Below are 21,136 nucleotides of genomic sequence, written 5' to 3' on the forward strand. Positions count from 1 at the left end.
AATAACTTGCTGACCTTGTGATCCACTAATCGAAGTATTCCAGTGGACTTCAAGAGAACCCCGGCGGAGTGTTAAAGTGGCCTTCGCGAGATATCCGGGGGAAGTTGGATAAGGCTCATATGTATCTATATTCCTTATGGGAGAGTGGTAAGGGAGATCTCGTCGTCGAGCCTTTGACCAGTCGGGAACCCATGATGGATAGTTGAGATCAGAAGGCTGGCGGACAGGCCAAATTCAAACAAATGAAGTATGAGTTGGAGTTTTATATCGTTACCCCCATTTCTCAAAACACTTAAAGCAATCTGTCTGTACATCTCAGTCCAGTGGACGGTATAATCAAGATGAAACCTATAGTTATGCTGTGCGAGGCTGAACAGGGCAGCAACCCGATCTTTAGGTTCAAGACAACGAGCTTCTTGAAATGTCCATAGAAGCTCTAGTATTGTGAGTTTGCCTGGAGGGGTGTTTAATTTGGCCATTACTTTCATTGGGTAGGATGACATGTCAAGAACTTGAAATCGTCTTGCTGCTGAGGTAAGAACGGGGAGAGGGATAGAACAGTTCCCGCAGTGAACAGTAGCCTTTTGAGCAAGTTGAGCCTCCTGTATAGTCCATCGACGCGAGAACCAAGCTCGTTCAGAGAAATTACAAAAACATTCGAGCGCAGTATTGGTATCGCCGAAAACGCTCAACATGACCTTTACAACACATCCCGCCATATCCCATTGCTTATCGACATTGGGAAGCAGGCTGACTTGTCGGAAAAAGGTAAATAATTTCGCGGTCAAGAGATCCTCAGGACCTAACCAAATATGAACTTCTTTCGCCTCCCCGAATATGCGTCCCATCACTGGGATCTGGTGGGCTTTCTCGATCTCGTCAGCCTGGTTGAGGCATATGGCGTCGATCCATAAGTAGCGCAACACTTTAAGTTTTCGAAGACGCCGCAGTAAGGCATCGACATTGGGAGTGATCCTCAGGTATGAAACGTCACCATCGTCTCTTATTTCCAAATTCCGCGAAAACTCTGGTTCACCCCAAACGTACGAGATAGCAAAGTAACTTTCTTTCTGCACTGAAAGTCGGCGTTGGATAATTGAGCACTTCAGAGGGGCTTCCTCGCGTCTTGCCGGGTTCAGCTCGATGAGCCGAATTTCGTCTCCTGCGCTCAAAGGCTCGTAGTGGTATCCATTGAACACCGGCATTATTGGATACTTTCAGTGAATACGGAGAATATTGGTACCATCAAAAGTGGCTTTCAATATTATAAGACGACCTTATTTAGCGATGTGTCAATGTTGATAAAAACTCCGTGTTACATCTCTGAGTCTCGTTAATCAGAGTTATTCCATGAGGGCTGGTCGGGGATCGATGCTTAATTGGCTGTGAGTGATCATTCAGCCACCCTCCCGCGCTGCCCAACCCCGCCAGAGTTGATAGTAACATTGGCCGCCTACCTCCTCCTACAGAATTACCCCACAGGCATTGTGATCTAAGCCTTCTATCACAAAAGAAGGTAGAATCTGGTGATGTGATGTCTAAAAAGGAAGTCGGAATACGTTTAATCGCAGCTGAATAGTGCCATGGTCAAGTCTTTCGTATTCGAGTATCTAGATTGTAGAGCCGTGATGAGCCTTGCCTCGATATTAAGACGTGTGCAAAGACGGTCGTTTCTCGCTCATCATCTTCCGGTAGGAGGCAACGATGTCATCTCTGACCGTTTGTAATTCTTCTCTTCGCCTTAAACTCCCCGCATTCTTCGGGATGCCACCAACTTCAACAATTGCGCCTCCAACCGTGATCTTCCTCTGCGGCTTAACGCTAAACTCCGGCGGTGCTTGGACAACGTCGTGCAAGCCCACCTTTGTCTCCCCGCGCTTCTTTTTCAATGCCTCCCATGGGTCTTCGTCTCCATCGGCAACCTCGCCTAGATACTTGGATCTCTTTCCCTTCTTCTTTTTCTTGCCACCACTTTGTGAATCGAGTTTCCACGTGACGCCCATTTCTTCTTCCTCGAGCTCCTTCTCTGCTTGGAGTTCTAGCTCTTCCTCTTTCTTCTCCTTTAATTTCCGCTCCTCCTCTCGCCATTCATCATATAGCTTGTGCATCTTTCTCTCCTTAGTCTGCCATGCCTTGAGTCCTAGAGGGTCCTTGCCGTTTCTGACCGAGTTATTGATTAGACCACTAATGGGAAGCGCTGCGTCCACTCGAGCTGCAAACTCCGACATGCGTTCGCCGGGTCGAATGGTAGGAAGTTCTCGTGCCTCCTTAGAATCCTTAGTATCGGAATCAGGCTTCGGCGTGGCAGCTGCTTTCTTCTTTTTGTTCTTCCCAGTTGGTTCGTCGCCATTGTCTAATCCAGAACGAGGTTTCTTGCCCCCGGCGAAGGCCATTAATCGCTTGAACGCGCGAGGCGCGTCATCTTTCTTTGCTGTATCGCGCTTCCGCTTCAAGTTTTTGCCTGCCTGGTTGGATCCTGGCTTCCCTGTGTTACCTTTTTGTGGTTGTGGTTGTGATTTTACAGGTAAAGGTTTTGCGATTTGCGATGGTGGTAGATCGTATCTATGAGGCACTGTTAGCTATGCGTTGAGCGGTCAAGGATGTCGTCGCACGCACGTAGAGAGATCCTTTTCCCTCCGTGTATGTTTATGAGGCATCTTGACCGAAATTGCTTGTCTAACAATATACCGGGAGGAATATGGAAAGGTATAGGCAAAAACTGAAGCTTCAAGTTAAATATTCCGATAAGATTATGGAGACTCCAAATTTTGAGAAGTGTCGGATAATGGAGCCCCACATTTTAGTCCTAGATCTTTCTAACTGGATCCGGCTTAGCTTAAATATTTAAGCGGACTCAAGTGCCGGGGCTGACTAATACATAATTAAAGGCACTGGGCCGCCGAATCCGAACTCATCCATCTTTCAACATCAATGTTTAAGGGTGAATGGACAATGGAATGAATCCCTTCAATTACATATCCCTTCGCTAGTTGTATATCTATTTGGAAGTACTCCAACAGTTAATGAGAATTATTATTTCAGCGTATCCCTCGCCATTCTCTGACCCAGAAAGTTTTGCTTGTTACGTTTCGTCTGACCGTCTCACCCGTTCACGTTAGATCCATGCCGAAGAGCATACCGCGTAACTAATTCGAACACGCGACTATTGGACGGCTGTCAACGCACTCTAGTCTAAACATTTCGTATATTGTTTCCTGCTCCCTATTGTTTTACCTAAGCATAAATGAAAAACTGCTTGGTATGCTGAATATGGGAAACGCTACGCACACCGAGAAGAAATTGTCGTTAAGTAATCTCTGGAACCGACAACGTGGTCATGACTATGTGCCTGTTGATGGCGCCGAAGAAAATGAATATGCCACCGCGTCAGGCACAGAGCCTGCGGGAAGTGTAGCACAACATGCTTCAAAAAGGCGACGTTGCCAATGTTCTCCTACATCCAACAGTATATGGGGTTTGACGATACTGTAGGCGCTGTTAACCAAACATAGTCAACGTGAATTCCGTAAAGCTGACGAGGAAATTAGTGCGTCTATCATGCTCATCTACTTGCTGGTATCTACAGCTAGGAGCTTATGGGGCATAGAAGACGACCCCGACAAAATCTTTGGTAACTGGGGAGAGCCAGGCACAGGGACTGAAGGTTTAGCTTGGTATCCCACAGATTTCCTCCGAGACGTCTTACCGATTCAGTGTCATTCACATAATGACTACTGGCGTAAGGTGCCTCTTTTCTCAGCCTTACACGCCGGCTGTGTTGGAGTCGAAGCGGATGTTTGGCTTTTCGACGACGATCCGCAACTCTACGTTGGACATGATACTGCCGCCTTGACCCCCAACCGAACGTTTCAGTCCCTTTACGTGAATCCCCTGGTAGACTTACTTAATCGGACGAACCCGCATACAAAATTTTACAATGACACGCGCCGCGGCGTCTTCGATTACGACCCAGAACAGACGGTCATACTCCTAGTCGATTTCAAGACTGATGGAGCCGAGATTTGGCCTCATGTTCTCACCCAACTAGAACCATTGAGGTCCAGGGGTTGGTTGACTCATTTCAAAGATGGAGTCGTCAATCAGCGGCAGATAACTGTTGTGGGAACAGGAAACACACCATTCGATCTAGTAGTGAAGAACTCAACATATAGAGACGTGTTCTTCGATGCACCACTTGCTGATATGTGGGAAGATCCCGATGCCCCAGACTCGGAGTCTACGAAAGAAGACACCACATACAACGAGACAAACTCATTATATGCCAGCACAAGTTTTGGCGAGACTGTGGGACATGTCATTACCGGTTTCAGCAATGATCAGCTCCGCACGCTTCGCGGTCAGATTAAAGGTGCGCATCGAAGAGGACTCAAAGTGCGGTATTGGGACACGCCTGGTTGGCCGATTGGTATTCGCAACAACGTCTGGCACACCTTGATGAAAGAGGGTGCGGATATTTTGAACGTGGATGATTTGAGGAGTGCTTCTAGAAAGGAATGGTAGATTGCATTCGATAGACTGTACATACTAGGTATATATATGTATATTCTACATATCATAGGAATCCTCGTATGATTTCTCCTATCCATTGACTCGGAACTGTCATAGAGCTCCAACTCCACTTTAGGGGGAGGGTGACCGGGGTAGCCCCCACCCCCGCTATTACGTACCTACTTAGTGGGTAGAGACAAATTCATTGCTGCCCCTCCAGAGCTCCTCGAGATTCCAACCTTCAAAGCTTCAACTTCAGCGAGCCTTCAACCGATTCCTAACCTTTCCTTTGCGACCATCCATAGATATGTCCGGAAAGACAGCATTGGTGACTGGAGCTACCGGCTTACTTGGTAGGGAGGTCGTTAGAGCATTCGAAAGAGCCGACTGGACTGTAAAAGGGACAGGTTATTCTCGCGCCGATGGCGTCTCAATCCTTAAAGTCGACTTGGTAAATACAAACGAAGTTACTGCTGCTTTGGATAGCGTCAAGTATGTTACGATTAATCTTAGATTAACGAAAATCATTCTGTCTTATATTATGGATAATCTCTTAGCTGACAACCTTCTTTGCAACTAAGACCGCAAGCTGTAGTTCACTGTCAGTTACATCTGTTTTGTATCTGCACTTAAAGCTAAGACAGCTGACGGTCCTCAGGCGCCGCCAATCGATTCCCCGACAAATGTGACAAGGACCCTGAAGGGACGCGTGCTATCAACGTGGAGGCTACTAGGAGCCTTGCTTCACTATGCGCGAGTCGTGATATCTTCCTGATCTATATATCTACCGATTATGTCTTTCCAGGCAAACCAGGAGATGCGCCCTACGAAGCCGACGCGATGCCGCAGCCCACGAACCTGTATGGGCAAACAAAGCTCGATGGAGAACGAGTTGTCACAGAAGAGTACCAAAGTGCCGGCAAAGCAGGACTAGGAGTGGTCCTACGAGTTCCCGTACTATACGGCGATGCTGAATTACCAACTGAGAGTGCGGTAAACATGCTTTTGGACACCGTGTGGAAAGCACAGGAACCAGGCACAAAGATTAAGATGGACCATTGGGCTCTCCGTTACCCTACCAATGGTATGTAACAAGCTCCCTGGTATAGGATGCGTGGTTTTGACTTAAGATCCTTCGTAAGATGCTGACTTGTTTGCAGTATGTCATAATATCCCTTCTCTAAATGAAATTGCTTCATATCTAGAAAATAAAGACCTGTGTTTCTATACGATATTAATACGTAGCAGACTGAGGATGTAGGACGCGTGTGCCATGGTACGTTCCTCGTATTCTATCCTAAATACCTATTGCTAACAACCTTCAGATATATCTGTCAAATATCTGGCCTCTGATGATAGATCGAAACTGCCCAATATCTTACAATTCTCTTCGGAGGATAAATATACCAAATATGAGATCTGCAAGCTCTTTGGCGAAATAATGGGATTGTCTATTGCGGCCATCGAGCCTAATACCGAAGGGAACGACCCCAACGCGTCAGTCCAAAGACCGTATGACTGCCATCTCAGCACTAAGAGGCTCAAGGATCTCGGCATAGATGTGTCTACTCAAGATTTCACGGGTTGGTGGAGGTGGAATGTTAGGGCGTTCAGAAAATAAGGGTCTAAGACATCGGCTCACTGTCGCATAATGTCTGTAAGGGACTCAAACATCCAATGCCTCCCGCGGTCTGGCCAAAGCCATAATTGTCTTCATTTTATTCAGGCGTGTGATAGGGTCATAAGATTATGTTTGCTGAGATTCAACCTTTTAATATAATAGGCTATTTCAAGCTACTTGGAAATGAATGAGATGAAGCCGGCTAGCAATGGAGATGAGCATGATGAGCGTGACCGAGAAAAGCCGGCGAGTGACAGCCACAAGCTTACGAATCTTAGAAGCAATTAATTCTAAAATTCCTTGATACATCTTGAGCCAAATCTTGATTCATTGATAGATGGTATATAAGTTGTCTTTGGGAAATTCCATCAGAATAGAACCTCGTGTTTCGTGCTCCCCTTGCTTTTTAGTACGCAGAAGACCCCGTGCTAAAAATAATCTCAATGCGCCTGCGCCTCAGGCAGCTACCCGTGGACAAAACACCAACAAACACAAAACTTCACCGCTAATATCCATCATATAATACTTCTTCCTGATTACAGACGCATAGAAGCTATTCCAATTTTATAGGTACCTAGGTACTTTTGTCGAACCTGAAGTTCTTTTCTGTAGGATTGTCCTAGAGTGTTTCCGATCGAATAATCCAATCTACAACTTGCATGCATATACTTTCGACATGGAACCTTTTCCTATGACTCAAAAATGAACGTGAGCGGAGTTCGTTGTCTGTCATGTGTAACTCTATAAATTGTCTTATATGAGACTCGTGCCAGCCACATGGGAAGTTGAATTGGGAAGTAGGACATGCATTCCTCTTGCCTTGCACCGGGGAAAACATTGCGAGGGCGGACGAGGATGTAGATACGTACTCTAGTACTCCGCTATTACCAAATTACGAAATTTAACCTTCTGTACTTGTCGAGCATTGGCTGCTAATGGCCCAGTGATCACTGACGCAATGCGGGATCCCCCTGCATTCTAACAATGCGCCTGAACTTACCCCTGCATACAAATTTTAACAGGCCAATTGTGCCAAGATTCAGATACGCTCTCCCGCTTTTTATTTTCCTGCTCGTCAGACTGGGCATTTTGAAGCTTGGAAACTTGTCGACGAAACATTCTTCGCTATGATTTAGAAACCCCATAATAGTCAGACCCGATATGGATACTGGTCCCTTGTGTCCCCCTGTCATCTTATTATAATTTTCCTGTCAAATAAGTTGATCCTTTCGGCAATCTGCCACATTTGATCAGTCTTTTTGATTTACTTAATCCCTTTTTATCATAATATCGTCTTCGCGCATTCAGTGGATGATCAGTGGATAATCACCGGCGCCAATGAAGTTGTCAATGCTTCTTAATCGGCAACACTTATACATATTATCATGATGAGCTGAATGAGCAAAAGAAAATATTAGAAAAGAAGCTAGTTTATAACCTAGGATCTAGCGCTATTATTTTTTACTAAGAACATACGTGTGTCTACCGACTATCTCACGCGCCGTCGACTACCGCGTCGTCATCTTCATCTGGAAAAATATCAAGATTCTCACTCGGGTATTACGCTTAAGCTTATTTAAGATACGGTCTGTTTTTTATCTTGCCCAGGTGCGCGCACCTTGCCGGGAACCGTCGCTATCTATCTTATGGACCGGAGACTGAACTAGCGGTTACGAAGCACGGTTCACTTTTTCGTCGTGTGCCCATTGCTACCGTACCGATATCTTTAGGCGGCTTGGGTTCCACAGACCCCTGGTATTATAACAAGCGATGTCGACAGGGTCCGAGACGGTCACCGTGCCGGCCACCCTTTCGCCGCCCAATTTCTTCTCTCCTGTTAAATTTCCCGTCGAGCCTAGACATAATTCGCGAACTCAAAGTCTGAAAGATAGAAGCTACTCCATGACAACAAACACGGCTGCCAAAATGAGTACCCAACATGGCAATCGAGATAGCGGCGGCAGCCAACAACAAGGTGCCCAATCTAGTAGCACTATTGCCCGGTCCATGTCTCGCTACCGTAGACGGGTAGGTAGCGTTGCTGTCAACCTCGATACTACCCAGAAAATTAATTCCGATCCACCACACCCATGGGAACTTCCGAATCGACCCCCTGTGCCAACTATTCCAAGTCAGTTAAGGACCGCCAGCATGACACAAAAGGAGACTGATGCCCCCGCCGCCGAGTCCAATTCTTCTCCGCGAAGCCAACCGCGCCATAGCGACTCCACGCAAAGGCACACGTCTCGTCGAAGCATGGCGGACCATTACCACCAAAGCCGACCTAGTACCGCGAAAAGCACGAAGAGCGCGAAGAGTGAGGAGAGCGCCTGGAAGAGGCTAGCTAGCCGAGATGGGCGCCGGAGGAGGCTAAATAGTGAAGAAGAAGATGAAGCAGCGAAGCGAGAAATCGCTCGTTTAGAGGCCGAGAATCATCGGCTGCTAATCGAGCAGAAGAAGAAGGACCTCGCGAGGTTGGAGGTGGAATTGGCGAACAATAATAGGACGTCAACTCAGTCGCAGCCGTTAAAACCGAAGAGTCCCGTAATTGAAAAGTTTGTTATGTTGACTAAAGGGCGGAGGAACAAGGATGGGTTGTCTCCAGGACTCTCTCCTACGTCATCGAATATAAGTATCGAGCCCGCGAAAGCCTCCTCGGCCTATATCGAACCTGGAGGCAGAGGTGTCGTGCCTCAGACAGATGCGCCGCACTCTGCGATCAATGCTGGGGACCGAGTAAGTGTGGAAAGGAGCTTTTCCTCAATATAACGTTACGCACTAACCTGTTATTTAGAACGTCGCGGTACGCTACAAGCAACATACTCTAAGCTTGGAAGTAACGCCCGAGACGACAGCAGACGACATAATCATAGAGATATCTAAGTCGATGAGTTCCAACGAAATTGGCCCAGAAAATTGTGTTGTGGTGGAAACATACGGCATATTGGGTCTCGAGCGTCGCCTAAGGCGCTACGAAGCTATCCGGGACGTCATGAATTCTTGGGACCGGGATACTCAAAACCAATTGGTAGTCAGGATATCTGATTCCGAAGAAGAGAATTGGGAGCTTGACATCAAATCAGTTCCGAGCCGTCGCGAACCATCCCAGGGGTTTCAATTGTATATGTACCACTCGAATCGTCCGGGGAAGTGGAATAAGAGATGGATCACCCTTCTTGACAATGGACAGCTCCTCTCTGCAAAGAAGCCGAATGCCAATTCGACGGACAAAGATACAACAGGTCTCTGCCACTTATCCGACTACGACATCTATACACCCACAGAGTCACAGATGCGAAGGAATATCAAACCACCAAAGCGATACTGCTTTGCAGTAAAGAGTCAGCAGAAGACGACTGTTTTTATGAATACCGAGAATTATGTCCAATATTTCAGCACGGAGGACCCGAAGATCGCAGCCCAATTCAGAGAAAAGGTTCACGGTTGGCGCAGTTGGTACCTTGTAGATCGTAGACCAGTAGCCCCGAAAGTATCGAGGAAAATCTCTATTAGGAAGACCGACGACAAGCCGCCCCAAATTACACTACCCGCAATCAGCCATGCGCCGAAGAAGTCGGAAAATGTTGCTTCGATGAATGGACACCGCCTCCGAGTGTCGGTCGATGAGACTCCGTATTCAATCGGCAAGTTCGAACCGCTTCTTGATATGAAGCGCTTCGATAAGCGACTTTCGCAATTTGGACAGGATTTCTTACCTCCTGTACCAAACGTATCGACCATGCCGAAGGAAATCCCGGCGCATCATCTTAATTCTGCTCCCAAAGAAGAAAAGCGCGAGCGAAAGTTGATAGATCGCATTCACTCAACTGCCGATGATGGTTTCACCGGCAATGGCTTGCTTGGTGAAGGGTATGAGGAACGTAAGGCCCACGCCGAGACAGATAGACCGGATCGAGGACGGCAAAGATCCAGAGACGATGGGTTTACCGAAGGACCTTCACTTTTGAACAGGAAATCGGAGCCGGAAACATCGGGCCACAAGCCCGAGTCACCCTCTTGGTTCCCGTCAGCCCTTGAACACTCCGCAAGAAAGCGCAGCGCTGGTCCTCCTTCAAATCGCCCCAGCACCTCTGCAGGTGTCATGCATCACAACCACTCACACGCACGCAGACCATCCCTTAACTCATCATCCCGGCCTCCTCCTCTTCCTCTTAGTGGCAAGCCTCTTCTACACGAACATCCGAGTCCCCTCACCTCGCAACCGACCGGACTTTCGCATTCGAATCGTCGCGAAAAACCGAAGCCTCTTGTTAACCTAGAGCCAACTTTCAAGGAAGCACCGCAATGGGCCAAAGGGAAGCAAGGTCATGGCGTTAAAGCGCCAGAGGGCATGATGCACTTAGTTGATCTCATCACTGTTCCAAACGAATCGAATGAGAATAGGCCAGACCTACCACCTCGAAGCGTCCTACGCCGTCCTCCGAACACCGCACCTCTCCCGGGTCTGGCCCGAACAAGGAGTAAAACCCAGGGAGCTCCAGCTCCAAGGTTATCGGCAACAGATGTGCCACCCGTCCCGTCTTTACCTGGGCATATCGGAAACCGGGAACCACTAAGGTCTCACCCAACCCCACGAAGCAGAGAGCGGGAACGGGAAAGGGACAGGCCGAGGGAGAAAGAACGCGACTACAATGCGCATAACTCAGTGCCCGGCAGAGCGGGTACGCTTAAGGTAGTATAAGCTATTTACTAAGCATTTAATCGTTAATGCTATTTAAAACTTCACTCGTTTATTTATTTTGTCATTGGGAATGTCTATCATTTATATATATTTTTTAATATCCTTTATCTATACCAACGTCATCTCTGGCGGAAGCACTGGAGTTCTGGGAAATGCGGACGGACGCATAATCGACGAGACCGAGCGAGCGAACACGATATGCATAGCACGGAAAGCGAAGTTGGGGAATGCGAGAGGCGCATGTTATTTTCGGATGCTTTTAGGCGGACGGGTGCGCATGGAGTCAGATGCATGTATCATGGGATATGGATGTCTGCATATAGTATGTTTTTTGGCATGATCTGTATTTGTCGGACGATGGATGTCTTGACTACTGCTTTATTTATATGGCCGATGTGCTTAGATATATACCTACCTACTTACCAAGGTACCTACTTAGTATACCTTGTAATAATAATATCGAATTAAGACTGGCTATGTCGCGTTACTGGGGTCTTTTATAAGGGTATTTTGTAACTTGTTCTTACTAATACATAGGTACGGGAGGTAGGTAACTACATGATCGACTCGAGTCCATTCCCCTATTCCGTGGTTAGCCGCAGACACCACCCCAACACTCCGAATAACGAACAGTTAATTGCAACTATCTATCTGTAAGATCCAGCGCCACAGCTACGCAAACTGTTGATTATATGACCAAGAGAAAGATATTCCTACATCACAGGCATTTGACGATATGTCGATCCAGTCACCAGGGGATGTGTGGAGCGCAATTAACTCAACGTCAAATGATCATGTATATAGATGCGATAATACGCTCGTGATGCTCCCTCAACAGCGAGTATAAATGCCAACAAAAGAGAAGTCGGCAAGAACAAGCCTACCTAGGTACCTTACTTAGGCGGATCATAATACGTGAACCGCTGCGGCCCATCCAGCAGCCGCGCAGCGCTCGCATACGGATACGACTCCATCTTCTTCGCGCCACCACCACCACCCGCCGTCGTCCTAAAGATATCGCTCACCCCCACATGTTCGCCCTGCGCACGCCTCATCTCATCGATCCTCCGGTCATAGCTCTCCAGCTTCGCGATCACGCCCCGCAGCATCGTCATGTAGTGCGCGATCCGCGACGAGTTGTACACGTCCTTGTCGTACTTGCGCAGGCTGGCGGCCAGCCGCGCCAGCGCGTGCCGGCTCCACTCTAGGTTCTTCTGGATGCTGGTCTGGAAGTAGCGCGCGGGCGTCGTGGGGCCCCGGGGCTCGAAGGCTGGGAGCGTCGCTTCGAGGCCCGCGATCTCGGTTAGGAGGGGAGAGATCTCGTGGGCGGATAGGGGCTGGGGGTCGTCTTCTGGCATTTTGGGGTGTGGTGATACTTTATATATTTATTGGTGGTATGTTGTTGCTTCTGCTTGTGCTATTTTGTGTAGGTAGGTATGAGAGAATTGTGGTATCTGGAGTTTTGTGCGTGCATACTTGGGTTTGGAGAAAGTGGAAAGGGGGAAGGGGGCAATTCACAGTGGCTTATATAGGAAATGGACTTCACGATACACAGGTGAGCCCACGTCATGTACGGTGCTCAAGTCCTACGGTGATGTTAAGAGATCAACTCATCGAAGACAGCGCTTCTAGTCAGTCAACCAAATCAAGCCAGGCTGGTTATTTCGATGGGCCAACGTGGTTTGAAGTATTCAAGTCTTGACTCGACGTGATAATCATGATTAAGAGGGTATGTAGGCCTCCTTGATCATTACATAGCTCCAAAACCGCTTGCCTCAATTGCGGTATTGTTCAATTTACCTGGTTAAACACACTTTCGTATTGCTGCATGGTTGAGTTTACGTTATTACACCTGAATAATTCTCAGACGTTACTAGTAAGTTATCTATATATCCCTGGGTATCTATGATACAACACTTGGTAGGTACTCACGTACCTGTTAAGCATATAAAGGGAATAATATGTTAGGGACTTGTAAAGGAAATAGGTAGTTCGTAAGGATGCGATAACTTCACAAATCAGGGGTAAAATAGGGGGTTATGTGGGGCATGATTTCTTATAATTCAAGAACTCACTCAAGTCAAATAGGAAGACTAATTTTAATCTACTGAGGTTTCTTGAATGTCTGTTTAGATCATGATCATGCCAGACTCAAGTCAAGTTAAGTAACCTAGGGCTTGGTCTATAGGAAACCCTGATCCTGCGAGTAATATGATGAGTATCAGTAGGTATAAATACACGACACACATATCCTCGAAGATGATTAGGTATAGTTAAATGTTAGACATTTTGCTTACTTAGGTATCTAAGTACCTATATACCGGTGCTCACATCTCCTTTTTCTGTTAATGGTACATAAACGACCCATTACTCTCCATGCTGCTATTCTCCCTGACTTTACTCATGACAACATTCTTGTTTCTATTCGTCATCCGAGAAGAGATTATCCAGATCTATGTCCTCCCCTAGTTCTGCCCGCTGCTCAAAACATCTGCGGGAGTATGTCTTAAACTTCGACAGCATCCCGAGTAGCATCGTTATCCCATTCTCGATGTTTGCAAGGGTATCAGAACCCTCCTCGAATTCGTCCTTCATGAAAATAAGTTGCCAATACGCCCAGTTAGCTGATTCGATGCTCGCATTGATGGTGCACTGTAGAGATTGTAGAGCCTCGAGGTCCATGCTCGAATTCGGTTCGTAGATGTAGATGGTGGATTCGCGTGCGGCTATCTCCGTCAAAAGCGGTTCAATGTTTTCTTTGGTTAGGGGTATCCACTCGCTGTAAGTTGTCTCTGTCGAAGACATGTTGAAGACGATACCTAGGGTTTTCTTTTTCTTTTTCTTTTGATATATGGATTGTTGAGTATTGTTGCGTTCTCTTTTCGTAGTCGATGTATGAAGTAGAGCTTGTTCGAAGTCCTGTAGAGGTTTCTTAACTTGGAGACTAGGACCCTAGGACGAGTCTTAACTCTTCAAGCTACCCAGGTAGGTATATATAAAATGAATTCAGAGAACGTAAAAAATCCCACGTCATATAACGGAGGTAAGTCTTACGCTGGGGTTTTGTGGGATGGAGAGACCAAAACACGAACATGACTGTTGGTTTATCATGGGCTTATGACCTCATCTTGAGCTGTAATGGTTTGCAGACACCTTTGTATTACTACGTATATGGAATTATACACGAATGATTCGACATATATCTTGAGTAGTGAGTCAATAGTTAACTTGAAACACAACCCATGCTGACTATTGGAACTTCGGTTGGATTCCGCCTAGCTTGTCGTCATCATCATACAGCGCTGTCCCGTCTGCTGCGGTACTATTGTTGCTTTAGATCTGGTATTGACTTTTCTAAACCTCGTCACTAAGTCCGCTCCTGTTGCTCTCATAGTTGAAGATATACCTACATGATACTTACTAAGTAATTCAGTGATTTTACTTGAAAGCTCTTCCGACAGCTGTGAGTCGCTGTTATCTGAGTCATCTGTCACCGCAAGGACTCGGAATGGATTTAGTGCTACTGAAATCAAGAGCCGAGTTATGAAACTGGCGAACAGCAGCAACGAGTCGCGCAGCGTGCACTGAAGGTATGGGAGCATGTCCATTTCACTCGTTTGGAATGCATGTAAAAAGTCTACATTATTTGTAATGATCTTCTTTCCAATAAAGATGTTTGTTGTTATTGTGAATACTTATCGAGCATATTCGTGTAGAGCTCTGTATTGTACTGTATCTAGGCTGCTTACTATGTGTATTGTAAGAATGCTAGTGAAAAATAAACCAAAATAAACCAACCAGCTTGTAATCTTCTTTGCTTCGTAGTTATTAACAGTAGGTAGCGGTACCCGATGCATTCCTTTTTATACAAGACCGCACTTGAGTAACGAAAGCCCCTTCCCCCCAGCCCATAGTAGAGTCCTTGTGGTCAGAACGCCACTCCATTTCATCTTTTCCATATTAAGTGCCCTATGGAATATGTCTCTAATTTCTGGTATAAGTGATGGTAGCTCAACTAGCTCGAAATATTTGATCCGAAGCTTGATTGTTTGGAACCTAGGAAAGGACGCTGAGCATCTTCTGAACCCTTTCTCTTGTTTTTCAAAGCCTTGTATCCGTACCAAGTCCCGATAATACCGGCGATTGTACCAGGTATACCGAGCCCCAGAGCCGTCCCCAGAGTGATCTTGTCCGATGTCGATAGACCGGGAGGCGAGTTGGACGGTGTGGGTGAGTTGGACGGTGTAGGCGAGCTAGTCGTTGACGAAATTTTGGTTGAATTATTATTGTTCACTGTCTCAATGCCGATGAACATTGTTGTTGGTCCGGCCGTACCGGATGTCGAAGCATCCCAAGCTAAGAGTCTACCAGACTGATAATAAGTTTGGGTGCATTGTATCAACGTATATCCTTCCGCCTCTGCTCCGGTGTACGTATCCACAACACACGCCGGGTAATCTGGATCCGTACTGCGTCGCAAAAGAATTAGATATAGCCTCATCGATGTAGGACCGTCTTATTGCTTACCAACAGCCGGTACGAGACCCCACGGAATATTGTTGATAGACGTCATAATTTAGGCAAGTAGTATAGACTACTCCTAGAAGCTGTTTCTTTGTATTAGTCTCAACGCAGCCGATGGCGTTGTTATCATGATCTTGAACACAGCTATATCCGGAATAGCATAAATATGGGCTTGCTAATTTCTACTTAGTTGTTGCCGTCTTTGACAGAAGTATGAGCCAATAATTACCTGCATCGCCGCGATAATAGCCGCAAAGACCACCGGCTCTATCTCTCGCCTCCAAATTCAGCACAGGAGCTGGTGTCTGTACTGAAGCAGGCATTTCGTCAGTAGAAGAGGGAGTTATCGTAGCAGGTGTGGATACGATTATAGCACCAGAAGATCGACCGAGGAAATACGGCAGTATAAGAAACAGAGTCCTTTTGCCAGACATATTGAAAATAAGGTAGAGTCCTGCCGACTACCACAGCTTGAAAAACGAAAGACGAAATATGAAAGACCAAGGCAGGAACTTGGGCGATCCGATCAAGTTGGGAACATCCGCGGGGGCTTCTTTTTCATTCAACGGCTTGGATGGACTAGAGCCGCACATGCTTACAACTTATTTTATCCATGCTCCTTTTCGTTTTCAGCTCATGCAAACTAATTTCCGTCCATGGTCTAAATCCTGGATTGCCTCTAACTTAGGGTGGGTGACTGGGTGCCATGAGTAAGAGGCCTTTGGTCATCACACTCCTCGGTTGGGCATCGTAGGCCTGTGTCTGGCTGGGAGTAGTGAAGGTGGCGTTTGGCGTAGCCCTGCGACATGGACTTTACAGTCTAATGCTTGTAGATTTACAGATTCATGATTGGTTTATCAAATCGGTCGCATGGCTCGTTTAAGCTTTCTGCATGCAACGCGGTGTGGGTCGATCAAGCGCTTCCTCCAGCTCGGTGCTGGTGTCGTGGGGGCCATTTCATAATAAACTTCTTATGGGGGGTGGCTGAAAGGAAACGGACCTCACTCCATCATATCATACCTACCTAACTTTCTAAGGATTTATTTCAAGAAGTGTATGAAACCGGTACCAAAAAGGAACTAGTTTCTTAAGTAGTGTGAGAATACCCTTCCCACGACCAATAGCCGTCGTTCCCAATTCTGTTAATAATAGGACAGTTCGAGACGTTATGAGGCCTTGTTTCGCAAGAAATTACAATCCTTTCGGAATATCTTTAAGATGGATTTTCCCATCTTATTCATCTTTAGGGCGTCGTTCTAATACTACCATACTATAATTATTTCGTCTGAAACTCGTAATAGATACCTATCTGAACAGCAGAAAAAACGGCTGTAAATAACTCTGTTATATTTGACTAAGCCCATCGAAGGAGGGTATTCATAAAGATGTTAAAATCGTAGTCCTATGGAAAGCGTCCTTTGTCTATTTTCTCTGGATGGAGGAGTTCATCTAGGTAGGCGATCGCGACTATGCTGTCCGGAGTCGAACAGGAATCTTGGGCGCCATTTTAGCCCCCAACTTTTGGTATACATACTGGCAGGCACCTGAATAATGTGATCTGTATCAAGTTTTCTGCACGTCAGATATTTGGAAGTTAGGAATTAATACAGCATTCGAGAGAACAACTTCTGGTAATTCAGAATACTAGTTGCGACTCATTGTATTGTATGGACTAGCTCGATAGAATACGGCTCATAAATCATGGTTAATGTCCATACCTCATGCCTCGTCGGGGATAATAATTGGAGTTTCAAGCTTCTTCACGTCCTAAAAGCATAATGCATGTCTAGAAACGCCACATAATTTTAGGGCATGAATATTGACCCGAAGGTTGTCAGCACAACCTTTGCCCACCATACGGCGGCTTCGTTGTATGGGAATTAGTCACCTCATGGGATTTCTTACGTCTCTTTTCTATCCTCATCTAGGCGGCCTTCTCAGGAGTTTCGCCTTCCATGGCCATCAAATTCATATGACGCGACAATAAGCAGCTGTCGAACGCGAATAACGTAATCTTCTGAGGGATATATTGTGTCCCTGTCCAGGTTCTTGTTGACTGCCATGTAGGATTCAAGATGACTGCCAAGACCAAGTCACACGGTGGATACACTGTGGGGCGGAATTGTGCGCTACTGAAAGAGCAGACGGCGGCAACGGTCATGCTTGATCAACTACATCCGAATCTTGACAAGCCGCCGAATGATCAAAAATGAATACACCCTGGGGTCTATCGGCGAGCGTGATGTTGTTATAGTCTGTCTTCCAAAGGGCGAGATAGGTACTAACTCGGCGGCGACGTCGCAACTCGGATGGTGGATACTTTCCCATCCATCAAGGTCGATCTCATGCTTAGAATTGGAGGTGGCATCCCACCAAACGTTAGACTCGGCGACGTTATTGTGAGCGCCCCCGTTGATGAATACCTCGGAGTGGTTTAGTGGGATCTTGGTAAGGTAGAAAAGGATGGCAAGTTCAAAAGGATCGGCGCACTCAACAACCCCATAAACAGGCCCGCTCCGTCAGAAGGTGAAGACAACTCGCCTTGGAGCATACATTAGCATTAACTTATACAGTAGAAGATAACTCATCATATCAACGCGTCCCTCATACCGCATTTCTACTATTACACGTTCCCCCCTAATCCCTTCAACCCTTTAATGCTTCGACCCACACCCATTCCCCGGATCCGCAGGCGTCTTATCATCCGGCCTCGCCAACCCCAAACAGCTCGCCATCTTATAAAACACATCCACATTCCCATACACGCCCGAAAACATTTCCTGGCACGGCCCCATCGCAAAAACAGCGACGTCGGTCAACGAGTGGACGCCCGAAGACTCCGTGACGGACAACGTGCCGTTGACCACGAACCCGTCGGGGCTATCCTTCGCGTCGACGAACATATCGGCCTTATCAAAACCGGGGGTGCTGCTCACGGCCTTGCGCGGGGACTTGTGGACGCGGAAATCCTCCCTGCGGTCCGGGTTCGCGCTGAACCCTTGCGCGAGCGCGTACCGCGGGTCCCAGTTGACGGGGAAGTTGGGGCCGGTGCCGTAGGACACGCCGTCGACGGCCACGGTGTACTGCGACAGGCCCGACATCTCGTAGGTGCCGACGGCGCGGCGCTTGTCGCGGTCGCTGCGCTGCGAGGACAGGTACTGCGTGTCGACGCCGCCGTACACGTCGAAGCCGTGGCCGTGGTCCGCCGTCACGAGGACCAGCGTCGACTCGAGCTCGCCGATGGCCTTGAGGTGGGCCACGGTGGCGCGCACGGTGTCGTCGAGCTCGAGGAGGTCGCCGAGCGCGCGGTCGTAGTCCAACGCGTGCATCTGCTTGTCGATTGATGCGCCTTCCGACATTAGGAAGAAACCCTTGTCGCCGCCGCGCGTGTGCAGGATGTCGATCGCCTTTAGCGTCATTTCTTTCAGGCCCGGTAGGTCGAGGGCGGGGCTTTCGGAGCCCAAGGGGTCGTTCTCGAAGGTGGCTAGGTTGTCCGTGAACACGTTGCGGTCGAGCCAGACGGGGAAATGAGACTTGCAGAAGATGCCGAGGGCCTTGCTACTGTTTCCGAGCTCGAGGAGAGAGGTTTTATTTAGGCTGATATCGTATCCGGCGTTTGCGAAGGCTTCGTAGTAGTCTTTGCCCTCGTAGCTGCCGGATCCGGGGTTAAATTGTTCTGCTCCGCCTCCGAACCAGACGTCGGGACCGCCGTGGTTCGTCCAGGAGTAGTTGGTGACTGAGTTCAGTCCTTGGTCAACGAGAGAACCATAGGCGTAGCGAGAACGGCTGTGGCCGGTGAGGGCGATAGGAGTGGCATCGGAGATGGCTGCTGTCGAGACGGCTCCCCAAGCAGAATCCCAAGTACGCTTCAATATTTCAACAAGAGTCTCAACTTTCGGGTCATCGAAAGAATCGGCAGATGAATCAACATAGACACCCATAGCATTGACAGTGCTCTTGTGCCCAGTGTAGAGAGCAGATGCCGAGTTAGCGCTGTCGGTGATGAAGCTATCAATGGAATGGGTCTGAAAATAATAATTAGCAGACGAACTACAATATCACGGAAGTCTGAAGCCATACCATTTGGTGTCCCAACACAGGGAACTGGTCCATCTGCAGCAGAGATTGGTACTTTCCGTTGATGCTCTTGTGGCCGAGAAGACGAGCGGCCGTAATCATGTTGGTAGTCATACCATCACCAATGAACAAAATCACATTCTTAGCCTTTTTTTGCGTAGCCAAGGGTCGCACAACCCAATTCGCCGTCGTCGTCTGACCATCATAATACGTCAATGTGACAACGTAGTTCCCCGGCTCATAGATAGCAATCCTCCGGTAAATCTTCGACGCGACATTGACCACAGACGGGGTCTCTGCGTCCTTCGCAAACAGATCCTCATACCACTTGAAATCCCAGGTCTCAAGCTCCGGCTCATCGACAGCGAAGAACTCCGCCACGCTTCTGGCCTCGCCGCCCTCCTTGGCGATCGTGACGGAGAACCCCTCGTCTGGCACGCCGTCGTTGAACGCCTCGGACCCGTTGACCGGGGCGTGGACCTCGAGCCGTAGGTCGAAGTACTGACCCGGCAGGAAGTCGGACTGGTCAGGCGGCAGTACGCAGCCCAGGTCCGGACACGTGCCAAGCCGCTGGAAGGTCTGGGCGGTGGCCGCGGACAGGGACGCCGCTACTACCGCGGCGAGAGAGCTGAGTCTGCCCATATTGAACTCACGAATAAAATCCGCGGAGAGAAACGTCGGCGGGATGGAGACACGAGAACCCGGATGTCTCGAGGCTGGAAAGCGTGGGCGTTATATAGCACTGCATACATAGTAGGGGCCAAGACCAGCCCGCAGCGTAGCTACACCGCGATCCACGCGTTTGGCTGAGCTACGCTGCCGTCCATCCTGCAACAGAAGGTCGTCGAGCCTTGGCTGTTCTTGGGAGCATGAGTTTTCGCAGCGCTGAGATCTTGGCGGCGGAGGGAGCCGGGTTGTAATTGGTTATCTATGCTGCTGAAATCTCCGGCCGTAGGGCGATGGCTTCGGCCGCGCAGGAATCATAAAGGATATCCATTGCACGTGTAGTTAGTGCGAGTCTCGGCGAGCACGATAGCTCGACGGAGCATATGGTTAGAACAAAATGATCTTTGCTGTTTGTTCCTGGTTCCTGCATCTTGGAAGTAGCTCTATCTGCTACTGGTCATGTGCTTGGTGAACCCTAGAATATAAATTTGAACTTGACCAGGCACTATGGAACGTAACACTGAGTCTCTCCTTTGCGTATGGTTGGCAACTTATATTAGTAAATATGTCTTGCTGCAACATAATGCGCTAGGATATGACGAGCTCTCCCATAGGTTGGTTGAGCGAATGAGCAATGATTCTAGACGTATTCTTTTGAAGTTCAAGATTCGGAAGATTTGGAAGTTTGATGTGGGGATATAATGTCTCGACAAGGGTTTGAGAACGTGGGTTGGATTAGCAATTATGATTGGCTCTAGATTCGAAATTGAGAAGATCTGGGCTGTCCCGGCCGGCCGGGTCTTAGATCGTCAACACGTGCCTACATGGATATAACAGAATGGAAGAAATGAAACATTTATTAAAATGAGCGAGAGATTTCGAAGAATAATCATCGACAATGGTAATAGCTTTCTTGTGAGAGTCATCGTAAAAGTCGTGATTGATCAAGATTGCATCCGTAGGTATCTCTACCAATATTCGGCTGGTATTCGCGCTATATGGGAGTATTCGGGAGCATCCGTCCTCGCAAGGAGTCG

The 21,136-nt window shown here is 47.8% G+C and overlaps 9 protein-coding genes across 9 annotated transcripts; 4 read left to right on the forward strand and 5 right to left on the reverse strand.

The window, feature by feature from the left end:
- F4807DRAFT_6226 (heterokaryon incompatibility protein-domain-containing protein) lies at positions 1-1,455 on the reverse strand. Its single transcript, XM_048003282.1, has one exon. It carries the CDS (start codon positions 1,203-1,205, stop codon positions 135-137), a length of 1,071 nt encoding a protein of 356 aa, XP_047859213.1. The 5' UTR covers positions 1,206-1,455; the 3' UTR covers positions 1-134.
- On the reverse strand, positions 1,426-2,769 carry F4807DRAFT_6184 (uncharacterized protein). Its single transcript, XM_048003274.1, has 2 exons — positions 2,617-2,769; positions 1,426-2,562 (listed from the first exon to the last, which is right to left on the reverse strand). Exons 1-2 carry the CDS (start codon positions 2,655-2,657, stop codon positions 1,647-1,649), a joined length of 957 nt encoding a protein of 318 aa, XP_047859214.1. The 5' UTR covers positions 2,658-2,769; the 3' UTR covers positions 1,426-1,646.
- A 159-nt stretch (positions 2,770-2,928) lies between these two features.
- F4807DRAFT_404297 (uncharacterized protein) lies at positions 2,929-4,636 on the forward strand. Its single transcript, XM_047996098.1, has 2 exons — positions 2,929-3,488; positions 3,549-4,636. Exons 1-2 carry the CDS (start codon positions 3,262-3,264, stop codon positions 4,519-4,521), a joined length of 1,200 nt encoding a protein of 399 aa, XP_047859215.1. The 5' UTR covers positions 2,929-3,261; the 3' UTR covers positions 4,522-4,636.
- Positions 4,637-4,735: 99 nt separating this feature from the next.
- On the forward strand, positions 4,736-6,520 carry F4807DRAFT_404300 (NAD(P)-binding protein). Its single transcript, XM_047996099.1, has 5 exons — positions 4,736-5,001; positions 5,091-5,110; positions 5,168-5,592; positions 5,758-5,785; positions 5,835-6,520. The coding sequence occupies exons 1-5, from the start codon at positions 4,817-4,819 to the stop codon at positions 6,128-6,130; spliced, it is 954 nt and encodes a 317-aa protein (XP_047859216.1). The 5' UTR covers positions 4,736-4,816; the 3' UTR covers positions 6,131-6,520.
- A 709-nt stretch (positions 6,521-7,229) lies between these two features.
- Positions 7,230-11,305, forward strand: F4807DRAFT_404302 (uncharacterized protein). Its single transcript, XM_047996100.1, has 2 exons — positions 7,230-8,866; positions 8,925-11,305. The coding sequence occupies exons 1-2, from the start codon at positions 7,901-7,903 to the stop codon at positions 10,830-10,832; spliced, it is 2,874 nt and encodes a 957-aa protein (XP_047859217.1). The 5' UTR covers positions 7,230-7,900; the 3' UTR covers positions 10,833-11,305.
- Positions 10,912-11,440, forward strand: F4807DRAFT_6540 (uncharacterized protein). Its single transcript, XM_048003308.1, has one exon. The coding sequence runs from the start codon at positions 11,031-11,033 to the stop codon at positions 11,298-11,300; it is 270 nt and encodes an 89-aa protein (XP_047859218.1). The 5' UTR covers positions 10,912-11,030; the 3' UTR covers positions 11,301-11,440.
- Positions 11,441-11,464: 24 nt separating this feature from the next.
- F4807DRAFT_404303 (uncharacterized protein) lies at positions 11,465-12,502 on the reverse strand (the record flags this gene model as incomplete). The annotated part of the gene is made up of 1 exon (XM_047996101.1): positions 11,465-12,502. A coding segment is annotated over exon 1 (461 nt), but the record flags the coding sequence as incomplete, so codon positions are not given.
- A 1,987-nt stretch (positions 12,503-14,489) lies between these two features.
- On the reverse strand, positions 14,490-16,157 carry F4807DRAFT_404305 (uncharacterized protein). Its single transcript, XM_047996102.1, has 3 exons — positions 15,586-16,157; positions 15,360-15,531; positions 14,490-15,301 (listed from the first exon to the last, which is right to left on the reverse strand). Exons 1-3 carry the CDS (start codon positions 15,788-15,790, stop codon positions 14,848-14,850), a joined length of 831 nt encoding a protein of 276 aa, XP_047859220.1. The 5' UTR covers positions 15,791-16,157; the 3' UTR covers positions 14,490-14,847.
- A 1,606-nt stretch (positions 16,158-17,763) lies between these two features.
- Positions 17,764-20,340, reverse strand: F4807DRAFT_6629 (alkaline phosphatase-like protein). Its single transcript, XM_048003320.1, has 2 exons — positions 19,437-20,340; positions 17,764-19,381 (listed from the first exon to the last, which is right to left on the reverse strand). Exons 1-2 carry the CDS (start codon positions 20,073-20,075, stop codon positions 18,011-18,013), a joined length of 2,010 nt encoding a protein of 669 aa, XP_047859221.1. The 5' UTR covers positions 20,076-20,340; the 3' UTR covers positions 17,764-18,010.
- Between the last annotated feature and the right edge of the window lie 796 nt (positions 20,341-21,136).

This window comes from Annulohypoxylon truncatum (genome assembly GCF_022578515.1).
Source record: "Annulohypoxylon truncatum strain CBS 140777 unplaced genomic scaffold F4807scaffold_1, whole genome shotgun sequence".
NCBI lineage: Eukaryota > Fungi > Ascomycota > Sordariomycetes > Xylariales > Hypoxylaceae > Annulohypoxylon > Annulohypoxylon truncatum.

Bases quoted from the DNA above. Each gene is read 5' to 3' on its own strand.
- F4807DRAFT_6226 (XM_048003282.1), bottom strand. From the start codon at position 1,205: ATGCCGGTGTTCAATGGATACCACTACGAGCCTTTGAGCGCAGGAGAC.
- F4807DRAFT_6184 (XM_048003274.1), bottom strand. From the start codon at position 2,657: ATGCCTCATAAACATACACGGAGGGAAAAGGATCTCTCTAC. The intron at 2,563-2,616 runs GTGCGTGCGACG...AGTGCCTCATAG, and splicing joins AGGGAAAAGGATCTCTCTAC to ATACGATCTACCACCATCGC.
- F4807DRAFT_404297 (XM_047996098.1), top strand. From the start codon at position 3,262: ATGCTGAATATGGGAAACGCTACGCACACCGAGAAGAAATTGTCGTTA. The intron at 3,489-3,548 runs GTAGGCGCTGTT...CGAGGAAATTAG, and splicing joins ATATGGGGTTTGACGATACT to TGCGTCTATCATGCTCATCT.
- F4807DRAFT_404300 (XM_047996099.1), top strand. From the start codon at position 4,817: ATGTCCGGAAAGACAGCATTGGTGACTGGAGCTACCGGCTTACTTGGT. The intron at 5,002-5,090 runs GTATGTTACGAT...TTTGCAACTAAG, and splicing joins GCTGCTTTGGATAGCGTCAA to ACCGCAAGCTGTAGTTCACT. The intron at 5,593-5,757 runs GGTATGTAACAA...AATACGTAGCAG, and splicing joins CTCTCCGTTACCCTACCAAT to ACTGAGGATGTAGGACGCGT.
- F4807DRAFT_404302 (XM_047996100.1), top strand. From the start codon at position 7,901: ATGTCGACAGGGTCCGAGACGGTCACCGTGCCGGCCACCCTTTCGCCG. The intron at 8,867-8,924 runs GTAAGTGTGGAA...CCTGTTATTTAG, and splicing joins CGATCAATGCTGGGGACCGA to AACGTCGCGGTACGCTACAA.
- F4807DRAFT_6540 (XM_048003308.1), top strand. From the start codon at position 11,031: ATGCATAGCACGGAAAGCGAAGTTGGGGAATGCGAGAGGCGCATGTTA.
- F4807DRAFT_404305 (XM_047996102.1), bottom strand. From the start codon at position 15,790: ATGTCTGGCAAAAGGACTCTGTTTCTTATACTGCCGTATTTCCTCGGT. The intron at 15,532-15,585 runs GTAATTATTGGC...AGTAGAAATTAG, and splicing joins CTATTATCGCGGCGATGCAG to CAAGCCCATATTTATGCTAT. The intron at 15,302-15,359 runs GTAAGCAATAAG...TTTGCGACGCAG, and splicing joins GGGTCTCGTACCGGCTGTTG to TACGGATCCAGATTACCCGG.
- F4807DRAFT_6629 (XM_048003320.1), bottom strand. From the start codon at position 20,075: ATGGGCAGACTCAGCTCTCTCGCCGCGGTAGTAGCGGCGTCCCTGTCC. The intron at 19,382-19,436 runs GTATGGCTTCAG...TATTATTTTCAG, and splicing joins CTGTGTTGGGACACCAAATG to ACCCATTCCATTGATAGCTT.